The following is a 17,925-nucleotide window of genomic DNA, read 5'->3' as shown; positions in this document are numbered from 1 at the left end:
AGTTGGAAAATGACTTCATAAGTCAGCCTAATTAAGGGTAATTAATAACTGCAGGTCATTATTAAATCTTATTTGTGGATTTTTCTGTCCGCATTTAATCACACGAGTGCTCCCCGCAGGCGCATACCTGTTGTTAGGATCATGACCTGCGGGTGACCGCTCAGAGGAACACCATGTTAATATCTGCAGCAGTGAAGGCGTATGTGCGAGGAATATGGTTTAAAATAAGTCTCATTAATATTTAACTTTTTGAAACATAGAGTGATCCGTGTTTGATAAAGTTCTGTAATTGAATATGGAACGCTGCCCTGCTTGGAGATAAATCATTGAATTGTTCCTAATTTACGTTTTCAGACCAATGATCAAGATTGGAAATGTATAAAACTACATAGGATCTGAGCAGAATGTATTTGAATTGGAATAAAGAAATGCACTAATGAGGCGAACTGTTTCATTCATTTAGTTTCTGTCACACTGATGGCGAGCAGCTCACAGGAAGTGTGTGTGTTTGTGTGTGTGTGCACATGTGCGCGCGTGTGGTTGGGATTGATGTGATGTACTCGACCTGTAAATGGGATCAGCCAGCCAGCCACCCCATCTCCACTTCCATCTCCACTCTCCCGTTGCCGCCTCCAACTCGCGCTCCTGCTCCACACGGTGGCGCATGCTGTTGCGCAGCGCACTGTGAGCACAATCCACAGGAATACATGTGTTTCACCCGCATCCTATCTGTCATTCTTGCCTCTTTCTCCCTCCATTATTTTTCTGTCATTTCGTATTTGTTTGCATGTCTCTCCTTTTCTCTCTCAGAGTGTCTCTTCTAGCCTCTTCCTGTGTGTTTTGTGAGCAGAGCCGCAGGCAGGGCTGAGTCTGTCATTGGGACTCACTAATGAGCTCCATTCTGCCTCCCCATAGGAATGTTTGCACTGGAGAGGAGTGAGTGAGAGAGCAAAAGGGGGCAGTCACAGAGCTGGAGGGAGGAAGGGAGGGTGGGAGCCAAGGAGTGGAGCTGGAGAGGATCGTACCTGCTGCTCTCACTGCTCAAATATTAACAACAGGGTTTGTGGGAACCGATGCCGCTGCTCTGGGACGATCCCAAAGTGAGGAGGCAGCCGGGGGTTTGTGGACACAGTGTGCCGCTGCATCTGAGAGCCTGATGGAGGAGGGGGTCACAGAGCCCGAGCCTCAGGTGGTGGAGCTCACCGGCATGCCCCCAGAAACCCCATCGGAGGTAAACGGAGACTTACCGGGCAACCCATACCTGAGGGACGGGGCGGGGGCGATGGAGAGTCCGGTGAGGGAGCCTGCTGTGCTGCAGTATCCTGCCGAGTACAGCCAGCAGTACGGGTAAGAATCAGCATGGAAGAGATGAGAGAAAGAGACTGTTGCTGCAGCTGGAGGAGTGTGTGGAGAGGGGGACTTCAGTGGAACACTCTCTCCGTCTGGACGGCGTTTCACAGTCCTGGTTTGATGAATTGCCTTTGTACCCTGTTGGCTGCGTTTCTGCTGCACAGTCCATCACAATGGAAACTCATTTAATCCTACATTGCTGTAACAGAAGGTTCAAGCATGTCTTATTGATCCATTATTTCCCCCCTTATTATTTAAATGACAAGGATAGGTGTTTTTGTGTCAAACTTGGTGTTATTTCACACACCTGCGCACCATACACGCAAGAGTGGTCTTCAGCAGTTTGCTAATAAATCAATCTCAATAATGACTTGCTAGATGAAACTGCTAGGTTTTTACATTGGTGTTTTTTTAGTATCTCCTGTGTGTGTGTGTGTGTGTGTGTGTGTGTGTGTGTGTGTGTGTGTGTGTGTGTGTGTGTGTGTGTGTGTGTGTGTGTGTGTCTGTGTGTGTGTCTGTGTGTGTGTGTGTGTGTGTGCTGCAGCGATGAACAGTATTGACAAAGCATCCCCGTGTTTACACAGATCCTCACGAGCGGACAGAGACATCCTCTGCCTCACTATGTGATAACATCGCCAGGTGTCAATAAAATCCCTGTATGACCATAACACCTGACTTCTGACTTAATGTAAAGTTTATAGGTTGGACAAAAGATAATCTTCTTGTCTGGGTTTTAAATATGATCTCATTTTCTGACCTGGCCATTTTGGCAGATTGTGCATGATTTAACTCTCTCTCTCTGTGGGTGGAACCTCTTAAAGAATTATTCTAATTTAATCTGTGATGTCGTGTATTTGTATTTTAAGCAAACATGGAGAGTGTTTTTTCATTGTATACCATATTTGCGATTATAGTCCGATTATTTTTTGTAGAGGATGAGTACTGAAGTCTCCCAGGCGGAGGTCAGAAGCTGCCCTGGGGTCTACTTGGTGGGTATTTTCTTTTATATTGTCACTGTGCAGGCACCTCTTCTAACCTATAACACTCATGCTCAGGAGATGTTAGCAAAGATGTTCAGGCTAGTTTTCATCACCTGCTGCGGTGTCTTTCTGTCCTGGGCCGTGCACATCCCATTCCAGTTCCTATTGTTTCCAGTGTAGAAGCCTTTTATTCGTCCTATGTAAGATTTAAGAACAAGAAGCAGGGACAAGTTGTCATGCATCCTTAAGAAATACAGCGTTTTTTTTTACTTATTGAAGATATGTGATTGCACTCACATCTCTGGCAGTGGTAGCAGCAGCAGTGCTGTGATTCCGAGTGGATACCATTAAAGAAAGCTCACCTTTCTCTTGGTTTAATAGTCCTGCGATTTTTCCTTGTGATGCAAAGTTACAGCATGCCAATTTGCCAGTGTACCTTGAACGGGGCATATCGTCCTACTTTAAAATGTTGGTATTTAAGTCAGGGCTGGTGCGTTTTTCTCAACATACTGTATATACAAGTCTTTAAAAAAGTTATTTTATTGGCCGGAGTGTCAGCTGCCGGCACACAGTGTTCTGCCCATGTTCCCCTCAGCATCGGCCCTTTACTATTGGCTTTAATGCTGCAGGCTCTGATGTGAGGAATTGCCATCTGGTCTCCTTGTCATGCAGAAAGCTTTGAATAAAGATGTGCCTTTGCATCAGGTTGCACTGAATATAACATTTATAGAGCCAAGACTCAGCGCTGGGGCTGCTCTGGTGGTGTGGGCTCAGAAGTCTTCACCTATAGAAAGTGAGGTTTGGCTCTCAGGACTGATGACATGACGTTATTTTACAAAAGTTTAAATATGGAGAGGATCTATGTGTACAAATATCTTGTTTGCTTGCAGGCTACGGGGTGTCTTCTTAGGTCATCAAATGATTATAGCTCTGTATTTTCAAAGGACAATAAATCCTCTTTAGTTTTATTACTAATATGACAGCCTGTTTGCCTAATCACATGGACATTCAGTGTAGCTCCCTGTGAGATATCGTCTGTTCCTGGACAATTTACAGATACCTATGAAACAGATGTCCCCTTTAATAGGGAAGTGCAACATGTTAGAATTGTAGTGCTTAGACTATTAATCAATTATGTATTTGACAGATAATTTATCTACAACAATAGTTTTATCGATTAGGTCATTTATCAAGCAAACATAGGAAACACGTTCTGTCTCCAGGCTCTTTAGTTTCAGTTTTGCATCTATGCTAATGAAATATAATTGTTTTGGCTCAAGTGGTTTGAAGACATTAAGGATTCCCAAAGCTTTGGATATATCAGTATTTTCACTTAATTAAGTGCCTTTCTGTTTCAAAGGGTCCGGATCGTTTAACCACAGTTCTGTGTGTCATACTGATCTATTATGGTATTATAGTTTCCAGACATGAATAGGAATGAGTTCATCATGCCTTTTCCACCTGTTCTGTACTGGGGACATGCATGATTTAAATGTCAACATGTAAACTGCTCTTTCTTTAAGGTCAAAGTGTTGTGATTAGTCATGGCTTCTTTGTGTTATCCTTGAAGTTTCAGTACATGTAGTGCTTTCTCTGTAAGGAATGCACTCAACGTTAGTAAAAGTGGTTTTATTTATGTGTCTGCTGTAATTGGGTTCAGAGACCTTGTTTTAACAGCAGTAGAAAGACTTAAAAGCACTATAATGATGCAATAATAGTTTGTTTACCGTCAGGCTACCTTGAAATAGTGCTATTGTGGGAATCCGGAAATACTTTAAAAAAAGAAAGCAAGACTTTATATGTTCTCAATGTTTGTTATTTTTCTTAATTTAGGGTTAATGCTCTTAGAAAACAATACACCGCTAATGTTTTTTCCTTGTGAGGCAGGATGTGTTTATCTGTCTGGGGAGAGAATGTGTCTCTTAATAACATTAGAAAAATTCAAGATCTGATTATAAAACTTTACCAACGCTGTCTCCTAAAAATTACGTTCCCACAGAACTAAACTGCATTCTCAATTACGTTTAGCTAGAAACGTATTTTCTCCCACGTTACGTTCATTATGAACGTATCTCAAATACGTTTATTTTTCTACATATCTTCTAGAAACATATTTTCTCCCACGTTACGTTTGTTATGAACTTATCTTAAATATGTTTATTTTCTACATATCTTCTAGAAACATATTTTTTCCCACGTTACATTTCTTATGAACGTATCTTAAAGACGTTTATTTTCTACATATCTTTGCCATTTATTGTCTTGCTTATAATAATGATAATAGTCATTTATAAATATGATTTTGGAGCACACATTTGAAATCAGTAGGCGAGGCTCTAATTTCGCCAGCTGTTACTCTCATAAGCGAGGCAGAAAATAATAGTTTTAACGAGTGGCGTAGCCACCATAGGGCCAGGGTGGGCCACATTTTTATTATTTTATTATTATTATAAAAAAATGTATTCACCCATTGGGAATATCCAAGAGTTCAAAGTCAAATTCAAGTGAACAAATATCGAGTTTAATTAATGTTGTATGTGTTTTGTCCTCTGAACCGAACTAATTTACGGTAAAAACTGATTGTTGGTTCCGGCGCGCGCCATAATAACGTGAGAGAGGCAGAGAGCTGCCTGCAAAATAAATGATGGCTCGTTTGTTTTTTTAAAAAGCCAGACTCCAAGAAGAGCCCCCACTGCCCACATATAGCAGCGATCTATACGATCATTTTCTGATAACGATGAAATAGCCCCGCCTCCCTCTCCCCACGTCTCCCTCTCCCCACCTCTCCTGCTGATGGGCTGTCGGAAGAAAAATAAATGTTAACGGAAACTCTGCCGCACGGTTCCCTCATCCCTTGGAAGAGGCGGAGAGGAGGGTGTTTTTCATCTGCTGGTGGACAGTCCGGAGAGATATACACAGGGTTGGGTTGTAACGGAATACATGTAACGGGGTTACGTAATCAGAACACAAAAATCAAGTGTATTCAGCTGGCGTTACATTTGAAAAACGAGTAATCTGATTACAGTCCCTTTAGTAAACCTGAAGTGAATACATTTTGGAATACTTATTGGAATTATTGGTCGAAAAGCTTCCTCACAAAATGTAATATTCATTACCTGCAGAACTGTGTGCACACTGCACAGCATGCAGCATGTCTGTGAGGCCCCGCCCCCGCCCGCAGATGAGAGAGAGAGATCTCTTTTAAAATATATTGAAAGTTGGAAACGGAGATGGTTAGATAAAATGTGCAAGATAACGTTTATGTAGCATTTCTTTATTGTCGAAATGATGACATTTATAACGGGATAAAATCAAAGTGAATGGCCTGCTGCTGCTGAATGCATGGGGCAAGTGACTGGAACAAGTTTTAAAAGTTATTACATCGTTTCAGATAATACATAATAATGATAATTCATTCTATTTAGGGGCGCCTTTCAAAGCACCCAAGGACACCTTACAATTCATAACATATTCTAAGGAAAGGTTTTAAGACAGTACAAAGAATGCACTCCGGGTGATGTTTTTTATGTGGGGTGCAGATGAGAGAGCTGTCCAGAATGACACCAAGATGTTGTGTTTGAGTTCTTGATAAGCCATTAAAACAGTGAAACACATGTCTCCTGTGCACCAAAACATACCAATCTGTTGTGGAAAAAGAAAGTATTCCAAAAGTATTCTAAAAGTAATCTGCCACCGGTACCGGCGGGGATTGTTGTTAGCTTCTGATGGCCCACCCTATTTTTTACAGGCCCACCCTAAAGTACATTTCTGCCTACGCTACTGGTTTTAACATGCCAAAAAGCTGCTGTGTCGTTTATTGCACCTCAAACATGAAAACAAATCCCAGAGTTACGTGTTTCTGTACTTCCAAGAAGAAAGGACAGTTACAGAATATCTCTGTGACGCCAGATGTGGTGTTGTTATGCGATATGATATCCGGAAAAAAATTCAGTTTAGGATGGCCGAAGACACTACACTACCCATAATCCCCAGCTATCGTTGGGGACTATAGTCCCGTTGACCAACCCCATGATTAATCTTCAAGCTCTGGATGGATGTTGGAGTGGCAGTGCGCCAAGGTTACGCCGAGCGTCAAGCTCTTTGAAATGGAACGAAACCACGGCAGACTATTCAAAACTGGACTCGAACGCCCCCCAGAACTACACATGCTGCGCTATTGTGTTTTGCAACATGTTCTCAATGGCAAGTCTCTACTGGGAATTGTAGTTTTAAAAGACGTTTTTGTTTTTCCCAAAATTATAAGTTGACAGTATTAAAGTGTGTACAGCCCTGGAGGTTTAGGCGATAGGAAACACATTGGTGTGTACACATTTAAAACATGTAATTACTAAATGGGTGAAAATCGCTTGTATCCATAATGGGCAGCATTAATATATACCCACATGATAGCTCATTGTTACTTTGTAATTCTACTCCACTACATTTCAGAGGTTAACCTGGTATTTTTACTCCACTACATTTATTTGAGTTACTTTGCGGATTCTGATTAATGATGTGAAATATAAACAACCCTTAAAGCAGACTTTAGTTACACCTGAGTAAAATTCAGGGAAAGGTGATTGTCAAGTGCCAACAATCAGGAGAGATATTTGATAGTTGGTGCTTGAGAAGACTAAACATGTATCTGCAGATCTCTATAAAGTATATTAATTACTCGTTATTCTCTACTAATAGTTAAAAAGGGTATATAATTGCTATTTTGCACATACCTTTCAAGATTTCCTTAGGTTTATTGACATATCATATACACAACTACAATGTAGTTATGCAACAGTGCATTACAAGACATCTATCAATATATGTGTATACCTCCACCATTAAACTGTCAAATTCTGCACATTTCTTAGTATCTACATACATAAGAGTATAATTCATATGTATGATAACAACACATCCTCACTCCCAGGTCGGCCTATGTTGACGTTATGTCAAGTCCCCTGTGTCGGCTTTTTCCAACGCAAGGGGGCGGCCCTTAGCGTACATTTTCAACTTTCCGGGATGTCCATAGGCTTCTATATGCTCCCTAAACGTATGTTGTAGACGACTTGAGATCGCGAGCGAATGCTACCCGCAGATCCATTCTCACAGCGTTTATCAACCTTTTTCTAACTCAATATCAAGCCACACTTATTGTTTTTACTTCTTTATTTTAATTGAATAATGTAGGACTTTTGTTGCTGTCAGTTATGGGGAGAGTAGGGGCTCAGAATACTGAAATATGTATTGTTTCTGGGTTTTTTCCTTCTAATTTTGTATTCTTTTCTAAACCACACACTGTTATTGACTCAACAATAACACATAATTATCCTTGTGTTTATTCATTTGTTTGATTAATAAACACAAGTTGGAGTCCGTCAGGACCGAGGGTCAGAGCAGCTCATAGTAGCCTAGTTGCTTTAGAGAATTTTACACCCGGAAGTAAGTATTCTCTCCGCTTCGCTTAACAAACCCCGTGATAGTCCTCAAGCTCTGTGATTTGGATGTTTGAGTGTGTGCCGAGGGTTACGCAGAGCGTCGAACAACACTTTGAAATGGGATGGAACCACGGCAGACTGTCCAAAACTGGATTTGAACGGGTCCACCCCGTCGCCCCCTCCCCCACCCCGTCCCCAGAACTACACATGCTGGCTATTGTGTGTTTCGCAACATGTTTAACTTCTATGGCACGTCTCTACTGGGAGTTGTAGTTTTAAAAGACGTTTTCATATTTCCCATAATAAGAAGTTGCCAGTATTAAACTGTGTACATCCCTGGAGGTTTAGGGGATAGGAACACTCACATTTAAAACATATAATTAATACATGAGTGAAAATTGCTTGTAATGGGCAGCATTAATATATACCCACATGCCAGCTAAGGTCAGAAGAGCTTTATTTAACAGCTGGTCTTATGTCTGTGACCCCTTCTGTTGTTAATTGCTAAGCCTGAAACATGCACTTGTCAAGGTTCAAAGGCAAATCTGGCAGTAGCCATCGATCATCAGTATTATTTTATTTCTTAAAAATGTTTTCGGATATCATATCGCATTAACATCATATCTCAACATGCATTGAGGCTAAAACATCCAATCAACGAGCTTCAAGCTGAGGATCTTGGGTAATCTGTTCAGTGGGTTTGTGGTGTGTATCGCTCGAAATGTCCCTTTTAGGACTACGTATGTTTCCGGTGACTTTATTTAAAGCTAAAAAGCATGCTAAAAAGCCCAAGATTATAGAATTAAACGAATAAATAAAAACAAGGATAATTGTGTGTTATTGTTGAGTAAATAACAGTGTGTTATTTAGAAAAGATTGCCAAATTAGAAGGAAAAAAAGATTTAAAAAAATACAGATTTCAGTATTTTGAGGCTCTGAGCCCCATTTCTTTTCCTCACAGACAGCAAAAAAAGTCGACATTATACGATTTAAAATAAAAACAAATACATAAAAAGATAAAACACTGGTATGTAATTTACGTTAGAATAAATAGAATGGTTTTTAATAATATATGAGAGTAAAATCTACGTCACTTTACAGCCCTGCCCACTTTTGGGGGAAACCAACGCTGTCATTTGAACGGCGATCAAGCCTGAAGCCACAGAGATCTTCTCTTACTATCCTTTCTTCTTAGAGGAAGTATAGAAACACGTAACTCTGGATTTGTTTTCATGTTTGAGGTGCAATAAACGACACAGCAGCTTTTTGGCATGTTAAAACTATTATTTTCTGCCTCGCTCATGAGAGTAACAGCTGGTGAAATTACAGCCTCGCCTACTGATTTCAAATGGCGCTCTAAAATGATATTTATAAATGACTATTATCATTATCATAAGCAAGACAATAAATTGCAAAGATATGTAGAAGGTAAACGTATTTGAGATACGTTCATAATGAACGTAACGTGGGAGAAAATACATTTCTAGCTAAACGTAATTGAGAATGGAGTTTAGTTCTGTGGGAACGTCATTTTTAGGAGACAGGGTTGAACTTTACTGATGTGAAGTTGAGATCAAAATAAAGGTAGGGATCAAAGATTGGTATTCTGGATGAGATAGGGTTAGGTTAGGGTCTTCATCATTATCATCATCATCTTCAGAATGTAGTCATTATCATTACATCTAGCAATGTGTGCTACCATCCTATATGCCTTTTGTTGGAATCAAAGGTCCCATGTCATGGCCATTTCTACTGATCATATTTCCATTGTTGAGGTCTACTAGAATATATTTAAATTGCGCAATTTTTCAAAATCACATTGGTTTTTCATACAGCATCTCTGTATAGTATGTGTATTCACCAGTTATTCACTCTCTGTCCTACACGGCTTGTTGGAGCTCCTGCCCCCCCCCCCCCTCCCTGTGAGCCCAGTGTGCTCTGATTGGTCGGGACGTTGCGAGGCTCGCTGCTGCTCGCTGTTGCTCGCCACTGCTGCGAGGAGCGGACAGGTTTCCGGGTCAGCGAGAACAAGCGAAAGACAGCGAAACTCATCCTGAGCACACACAGACACTCACAGCCGAAGTAAAAACAATAAGTTTTTCTTTTTATTGAGTAAGAAAAGGTTTATAACGCTGTGAGAATGGGTCTGCGGAGAGCATTTCTCCATGATCCCAACTCGTCTATTACCAGCATTCAGGGAGCTCTATGTAAGTCAATGGGGACTCCCGTTAGTTAGCCAAGGGATCCTGGTGTGTGAGGTGCTCCGCGGATTGGTCCATTTGGGCCAATCCGGTAATTTGTTGTTGATTTGAGTGTTCACACGTCACAGAACCCAGGAAGTAAACAATGGAAAAGGAGAAATCTCCAACGAGGCGTTTTGGGGCAGCATAGGTTAGAGTTTTACTCGCTACAGGGTGTACTTTGAGTGTTGTTGACTCTGCAGACCGTTTACATGCATGAAAACCTTCATAACACACAAGGGGACGGGTAATAACTGGAAAAGCATGACATGGGCTCTTTAAATCTCTTTGAGCTGTTAAAAACCGCAGTTCAATATATTTACTTTTATGTATGTAAACTTGGATATGTAGTAGAAGATGGGTCAGTGTATGTTTTGGTCATTCGATTCTCTTTTCACAAATGGATATTAAAAAACAAAAAACGACTAGATATTTAATTTTCGTTTTAAAATTGAAAAACCAAAATTGAAATCCAAGGCGTTTTTCTTTTTCATGGTCAAAAAGGGATTTACTAAACTTAAAAAACGGGATGATTTTAATTTTTCTACTTCTCAAAACAAGAAATAAAATCACTAGAAAAACAGAAACAACTAAATATATTTTCATATTCTGCTATCGGAAGTTACCTTACAAAATAAGAGTGGATGGTCAAAACCGTGTATCTACGGTCCATTTGTTTTCACAACGAAAACAGCCAAGACACATATTGAGCCCAGAAAATGAATGTTATTAAGGACTGTAAATATAATAGGCCTATGTCTAAAATGGTTGTTGTGGATATTTTAAACTCGTCAATACTGTAAAGATGTACAATGAGAGTAATCAATAATAAATTGGTGAAAGCAGGCAGTGTTGTCTTTTGTTGGTTCTTTATTTGAAGCGCTTCAAAGGTACATGTCTCACAGAGTATAGAGTAGTCTGCAGGAGTGCACACAGGGTATAATGTGTGTTTGTGTTTTATAGAGGACTGTTGCTGTGCAGGAAGTAATAAAGATAAGACTTTCTTTAGAAAATTGTTATCTTACAATGCTCTCATAGGGAGGGCCGCATCCTCCAGGTACGACCTTGGCGGGATGCTACCTTGTGGTACAACAGGTCGAGTTGACCAATACAATTTCTAAGCATATCATATAATCATTTGGTTTTACCATATAAAGTAACAAAAGCAAATTGCCACTACATGGTCAACATTGTTAGGAGATTTAAACTATACGCCTACAGCGATTCTGCACTGCGGTAAACTCAGCCGCCTAGGGCAGGCATCCTCAAAGTCCGGACTCTGGTCCTGATCCGGACCGAACCACAACTGTCTCTGGACTCTGAGCAAATTATACTTTTCATCTGTATTATCTGTGTTATCTGCGAGACATCGCCACAACGCAACGAGTCAAAATGCTCCGCTATTTCCACTGCAAACAGCGCTCTGCATGTCCGACTGTTCCACTGTCTGTGTGTGTCTGTCAACGTATTGGTCCAATCACATTGAGCATCCCGTCAGCGTTTTTTCCCCCCACCAACAGTCTGCGAATCAGAGGCACAGTAGGGTCTTCGCGGAATGCTGGTGGGAAAATGCGTGTCTCGCCTCTTTCAACCTTTTTGAGTCAGAGCGAGAGTTTAAAAAAAAAAAAGTCAGAGCGAGAGTTAACAGCTCATCTCGTTGCATCTGTACTGTAGTAGCCTAGTTTCACCTACCAGGGCGGCAAAAATAGGCCTTGGCAGCTTTGTTTTGAAAGAAAAGTCTCTAATGTCCGAGTGCAAGTGAATGCAGCACAAGACGCACGTCTTGTAACCTCTCCCCCGGCCCTGGCGCGAGCGTGTAAATATGATTGGCGGCGATTTCATTTGAACTAGTGATGGGCATTTCGAATCCCTTCGGGGACACAAATCTTTTGATTCAGTTCAATTTAAAGATTTGTTCACTGATTCGTTCACCGGTTCGCGAACGACTTCTGGTGATTAGCACGTTCGCGAACGATTCTTCTTTGTACTTAATTCGTTCAGTGAGTCTTCACTACTGCCGAAGTCCGTACAAGAAGTTTGCTGGCATAGAATGTATGATATTAAAACACATTTTACACCTCACCTTGTTGCCCCATGAATTATGCTCTGGAAATAGGCTATAGCCTACTGTATATTATTTAAGAAATATAATTGGCCATTGTTAAATCTCATACATTTGTGCCTGACTATACGATGTATTACAGCAGGCTAGCACGTTATACTTTCAAACCCATGCAAGTACTATGTGGCCTAACTTAAATCCCAAAGCATTAAACTCCATTTGGCCGAGTTCAAAGTGAATAAAAAAATATATCCTCTACATCGGTGACGATTTATTCATATTCTATGTACCCATCTATGTTTACCTTTAGCTAGCGGCTAAGCTAGTGGGACGCTACGGAGCCCAGCTATCCGCCCTCTGAAGCTTTTAGGACCAACAGGGGGAGGAGAATGTCCCGCTAATGCTGTGTGTGTGTTTCAGATTAACGGGACGCTATGGAGCTCAGGTATCCGCCCTGTGAAGCTTTTAGGGCCGACAGGGGGAGGAGAATACAACGCTGTGTGTATTTATCGCTAAGCTAGCGGCTAAGCTAGCTGGACGCTACGGTTCAGGTATCCGTCCTCTAAAGCTTTTTGGGCCGACAGGGGGAGGAGAATGTCCTGCTAACGCTGTGTTTGTGTGTGTATTTCACATTAGCGGGAACGCTATGGAGCTCAGGTATCCGCCCTCTGAAGCTTTTAGGGCTGACAAGGGCAGGAGAATACAACGCTGTGTGTATTTATCACTAAGCTAGCGGCTAAGCTAGCTGGACGCTACGGTTCAGGTATCCGTCTTCTGAGGCATTTATGGCGGACAGGTTGAGGAGGATGTCCCGCTCCTGTGTGTGTGTGTGTGTGTGTGTGTGTGTGTGTGTGTGTGTGTGTGTGTGTGTGTGTGTGTGTGTGTGTGTAAAGGAGCTCAGATGAGAGGGCTCTGATTACAGTTTTAATCCTCTGTCAAACTGCATGTTTTCTGCCATATTTGATGAGAGATAAAATGATTTTCTGCCAAAGGAGTTTGACAGAGAATAACTGAAAAAGTACGCAGTAAAATAACTTAATAGTAGCCTACTTGTGGTAGAAGTCCAACTATTACTGAGTCCAACAGTAAAGTACTTCATTGTATTTGTGGTAGTTGTCTAACTGAGTCCAACTCTGTGTAGATGGAACATCCAGTATTTCGGAGGGGCCCTAACGGGACCCTCCTCTTGAAAGAAAGAGATATCTGAACTGTGTCCACCAGTTCTTTACGTTCGTTGTTTGCAAACTGCTTCTCTTTAGCTTTTGGCGGAAGGCGGCGACTCAAACAAACAAATCATTTTGTGGGAGGAATCAGTTCATCTCGTTTACTTAAAAGATTTGTTCACTTCAAAGATTTGTTCAAAAAGAACGAATCGTTCGCGAACGACCCATCACTAATTTGATTGGGATGGTGCAAAACGAGAAGCATTCGGACCCAAGTACTGAAGGAATGTAATGCCAACTTGATGCTCTGCTCACGGATGAGCATACAAAACTGTTAAGATGATGACCTTACATGTGTAAATATATGTTTTTCTTTGTGGGGGTCTGCCCCCAAAAAACTGTTTTAAATACTGAGAAAGTCAAATAAGACGGTGTGTAAAACTACACTGCCCAGCCAAAAAAAGTAACCACTTTGATTTAACTAGGCCAGTAGGTAAGGACTTTCCACTGGATAATATAACTGAAGTATAAAATAATGCATGACTGAAGTGATGGACACCATGTTTGAAGGCAAACAAAAAGAGGAAATAACAGGTCAAATCAAGAAAATCCCCCTCTCAGATTCCACAGCAACCAGAAGAACATAAATACTGGCTGGTGATTTGATTAATCAGCTTTGTGATGCACAGTGCATTTCCTTTGCTGTGGATGAGTCCACTGACACCACTGACAATGCTCAGTTGCTGGTGTTTGTGAGTTTTTATGATGAGGCAACGGGGGAGTTGTAGCTGCCTTTATTCATAACTGTGCAGCTCTTACACTGCGACCCTGAGGGATCAAGCACAGACACAATAACAATGAAAACTGCTGCATACAGATTATTTTTGTTTTTGCAACCTCGTGTTAAGAATCTTGTTGCAATTGTTTAAAAGTTTGAATGACCGTAATAAACGGACCTTTGTCTTATTGAAACATTTATTTGGACCTTTAAGATTTGTATTTGATAACCCCTGGTTTGTGCGGTACTGCACAGCATTTTCATGACTTTTGGTGCGTTCCGCAAATTGAGACGATGTCCCGCATATTTCATTTTGATTGGCTAAAACGCTTTTCTAAAAGATTTCAGATTTCAGTCCTCAGATTTATGACATAACTCAGATGCGGAGAAAGGCCGGCACAGTTCGCTGACAGCCGGCACCGCCCTCTATTATGATATGTTTTAAACGGCATCATGTAAGTTGCACTGACAGAGGTCCACAGTGTACCCCCCCCCCCGCTGACAGTTAACGAGCGTCCATAGTGTCTCTCCACCCCCCGTTGACAGTTCATGCGTCGACATTGCATTTACATTTCCCAAATTGTCCCACACAAAGCTCAGCCGTCTGTCGAGTTTGTTTTTTCAAATCAGCCGCTTTTTTTCCTGCTATATTCAATGAGTGATACAAATATTTTTTACCACAAGTTCTTAATAAAACTGACACTGTTGGACTCTGTATTAGTTTGACTGCTACCAGAAATGAAGTGAAGTACTTTTACTGTGTACTTTGTGAGTAATCCTCTGTCAAAATCCCCTCCATAGTAGATAATACGTGTTTTCTGCTATCTTTGATGAGTGATACTTGCTGCTAGGGTTAACTTTGATCTGTGGAACTGCCAGTTAGCTGTTCCTAAGGCTGATTTCATCTCTGGCTACGCTTCCCTGCAGTCTCTGGATTTCCTTGCTCTCACGGAGACCTGGATTAGTTCATCCAACACATCCGCCCCAGCAGCTCTCTCCCACAGCATATTCCTTCACCCACACACCCAGACCCTCTGGCAGAGGAGGTGGCACTGGTATCCTCCTCTCTCCCAACTGGAGCTTTTCCCTCTTTAAGCTACTTAACTTCACTCCTTCAACCTTTGAATTCCATGCCGTCACAGTAACCCATCCTATACAATTAACCATTGTTGTTCTCTACCTTCCACCAGGCGCCTTGGGAGACTTCTTGGAGGAATTAGATAATCTCCTCTCACACATCCCTGAAACTGGCCCCCCAACTGTATTTCTTGGAGACTTCAACCTCCAGACAAGGAAGACATCTGAACTAACATCTCTGTTAACCGCCTTTGCTTTCTCACTGTCTCCATCCCCACCAACTCATAAAGCTGGCAATGTCCTCAATGTCATATTCTCAAGGAACTGCACTACTTCTAACCTCTCTGTAAACCCGCTCCACACATCCGATCACTTCTTCATTTCATTCTCTCTACCCCTTTCCAAACATAACAAACTAATCTCTTCTAACTCTGCACCTGTCCGCCGCAACCTTCGTTCCCTCTCCCCCTCTCCCCCTCTACCTTTGCCTCATTGGTGCTTTCAGCCCTCCCTTCCTCTGACTCGTTCCAACTTCTGCCTTCTCTGCAGAAACTCTCCTCTCTACTCTCTCATCCTCTCTGGACTCTCTCTGTCCTCTCACATCTCGGCAGGCTCGTCAGTCCCCTCCTGCTCCCTGGCTAAATGACGCACTGCTTGCTAATAGAACCATCCTTCGAGCAGCTGAGTGGAAATAGTGGAAATCCAAACACCATGACGACCCCCTAACCTATCAGGCTCTCCTCTTTCTCTGCTTCCATCTCTCAGGCAAAAAACACTTACTTTCAAGATAAGATCCAATCTTCCTATTCCAATCCCAAAAAACAAATTTCTATCTTCTCCACCCTCCTGGACCCCCCCAGAGCCCCTTCCCCCTCCTCCCTTCTTCCAAGCGACTTCGTTAACTACTTTGAAAAAGGTTGATGATATTCGCTCTTCTTTTTCCGACTCACCTTTACTCACCGCTGGGTCACCAGACCCTCCCTTCACCCACACACTGACCTCCTTCTCCCCTCTCTCTCCAAGTGAGGTTCTTACCCTCATTACCTCTGCCCGTCCTACCACCTGTCCTCTGGAACCTATCCCCTCAAACCTCGTTCAAACTATTGCTCCTAATATTCTACCGTTTCTCACCCATTTCATCAACACTTCTCTAACTTCTGGTCACTTTCCAAACAAACAGTCTCAAGGAGGCAAGAGTAAACCCTCTCCTAAAGAAACCCACTCTACACCTGTCCAATGTTGTAAACTACAGGCCTGTCTCTCCTCCTGTTCCTTTCCAAAACACTTTTCTGTCTTTAAACAACTCTCCTGTTATCTCCATCAGAACAACCTTCTTGATCCGCACCAGTCTGGTTTCAAGGTCACTCAACAGAAACTGCTCCCTTTGCAGCCTCTGAGGAACTGCACACTGCTAAAGCAGCCTCCCTCTCCTCTGTCATCATCCTTCTGGACCTGTCTGCTGCATTCAACACGGTGAATCATCAGATCCTCCTTCGCACTCTCCAAGAACTTGGAGTTTCAGGCTCTGCACTTTCCCTCCTCACCTCATACCTCAAAGACCGCACCTACAGGGTAACTTGGAGAGGGTCCGAGTTTGACCTTTGTCAATTAACTACAGGGGTCCCTCAGGGCCCTTTACCTTGGTCCCCTCCTCTTCTCTCTGTACACAAACTCGCTCGGATCTCTCATCAGCCTACATGGTTTTTCATACCACTGCTACGCTGACGACACCCAACTAACTCTGTCCTTTCCCCGCTCAGAGACCCAGGTCGTCGCACGCATCTCTGCTTGTCTAGCGGACATCTCTCAGTGGATGTCTGCTCACCACCTCAAACTCAACCTTGACAAGACTGAACTGCTTTTCCTTCCGGGAAAAGAGTGTCCCACTCTTGACCTTAAAATCAACATTGGCCCTTCTATTGTTTCCCCGACTCAGACTGCAAGGAATCTGGGCGTGATCCTAGATAACAAACTGTCCTTCACAGCAAACTTCGCTGTCACAACCCGCTGCTACACTCTTTACAACATCAGGAGGATACGTCCCCTCCTAACCCAGAAAGCGACGCAACTTCGGGTCAAGGCTCTCGTCTAGACTACTGTGACTCCCTCCTGGCTGGTCTACCTGCATGTGCCATCCGACCTCTGCAGCTCATCCAGAATGCAGCGGCTCATCTGGTCTTCAACCTTCCTAAATTCTCCCACAGCACGCCGCTCCTCCGATCCCTTCACTGGCTTCCAGTAACTGCTAGAATCCACTTCAACACACTGGTACTAGCGTACCATGCTTTGAATGGATCTGGCCCTTCCTACATCCAGGACATGGTTAAACCGTACACCCCAGCACGTGCACTCCGCTCTGCATCGGACAAACGGCTCGCTGCACCTGCACTGCAGGGGGACCCAAGTTCCCATCAGCAAAGACACGTCGGTTTGCTATCCTGGCTCCAAAATTGTGAAATGAGCTCCCCATTAAAATCAGGACAGCAGAAAGCTTACACATCTTCCGGCGCAGACTGAAAACTCATCTCTTTCGACTCCACTTCGAGCAATACAATTACTTACAAAGCACTTATATACTAGCAAAGGACTGGCTTATCTAAAGCTAGTTGAGTAGCACTTGAAATGTTTTGGCCCTATGAAACCTGATGAGGTTGACCACCCCACAGTCAACATATATAAATATGCAGATGACGTAACAATAACAGGACTCATCTCAAATAATAATGAAACACAATACCTCACTCAGATCCATCAAGCAGTCACCTGGTGCTCAGAAAACAACCTCCTACTTAACACAGCAAAAACCCAAGACATAATCCTTGATTTCAGGCGAAAGCCAC

The 17,925-nt window shown here is 42.5% G+C and overlaps 1 protein-coding gene across 3 annotated transcripts in view; it reads left to right on the top strand.

Annotated features, from left to right (window-relative positions):
• Window positions 1-946: 946 nt before the first annotated feature.
• caln1 (calneuron 1) overlaps window positions 947-17,925 on the top strand; it is a 274,355-nt gene continuing 257,376 nt past the window's right edge. The window contains exon 1 of one of the 3 annotated variants that reach the window (XM_079677744.1): window positions 947-1,347. In XM_079677744.1, coding sequence (XP_079533870.1) covers window positions 1,157-1,347 — 191 coding nt within the window. In that variant the 5' untranslated portion in view covers window positions 947-1,156. The remainder of the gene's footprint in view (window positions 1,348-17,925) is intronic. The other 2 variants (XR_013807575.1, XM_079677745.1) reach the window with 2 other exon arrangements.

Source organism: Notothenia rossii (assembly GCF_949606895.1).
Source record: "Notothenia rossii genome assembly, chromosome: 4".
Lineage (NCBI taxonomy): Eukaryota > Metazoa > Chordata > Actinopteri > Perciformes > Nototheniidae > Notothenia > Notothenia rossii.
Note: the sequence above shows the minus strand (reverse complement) of the source record. Positions and strands in the feature narration are given on the sequence as shown.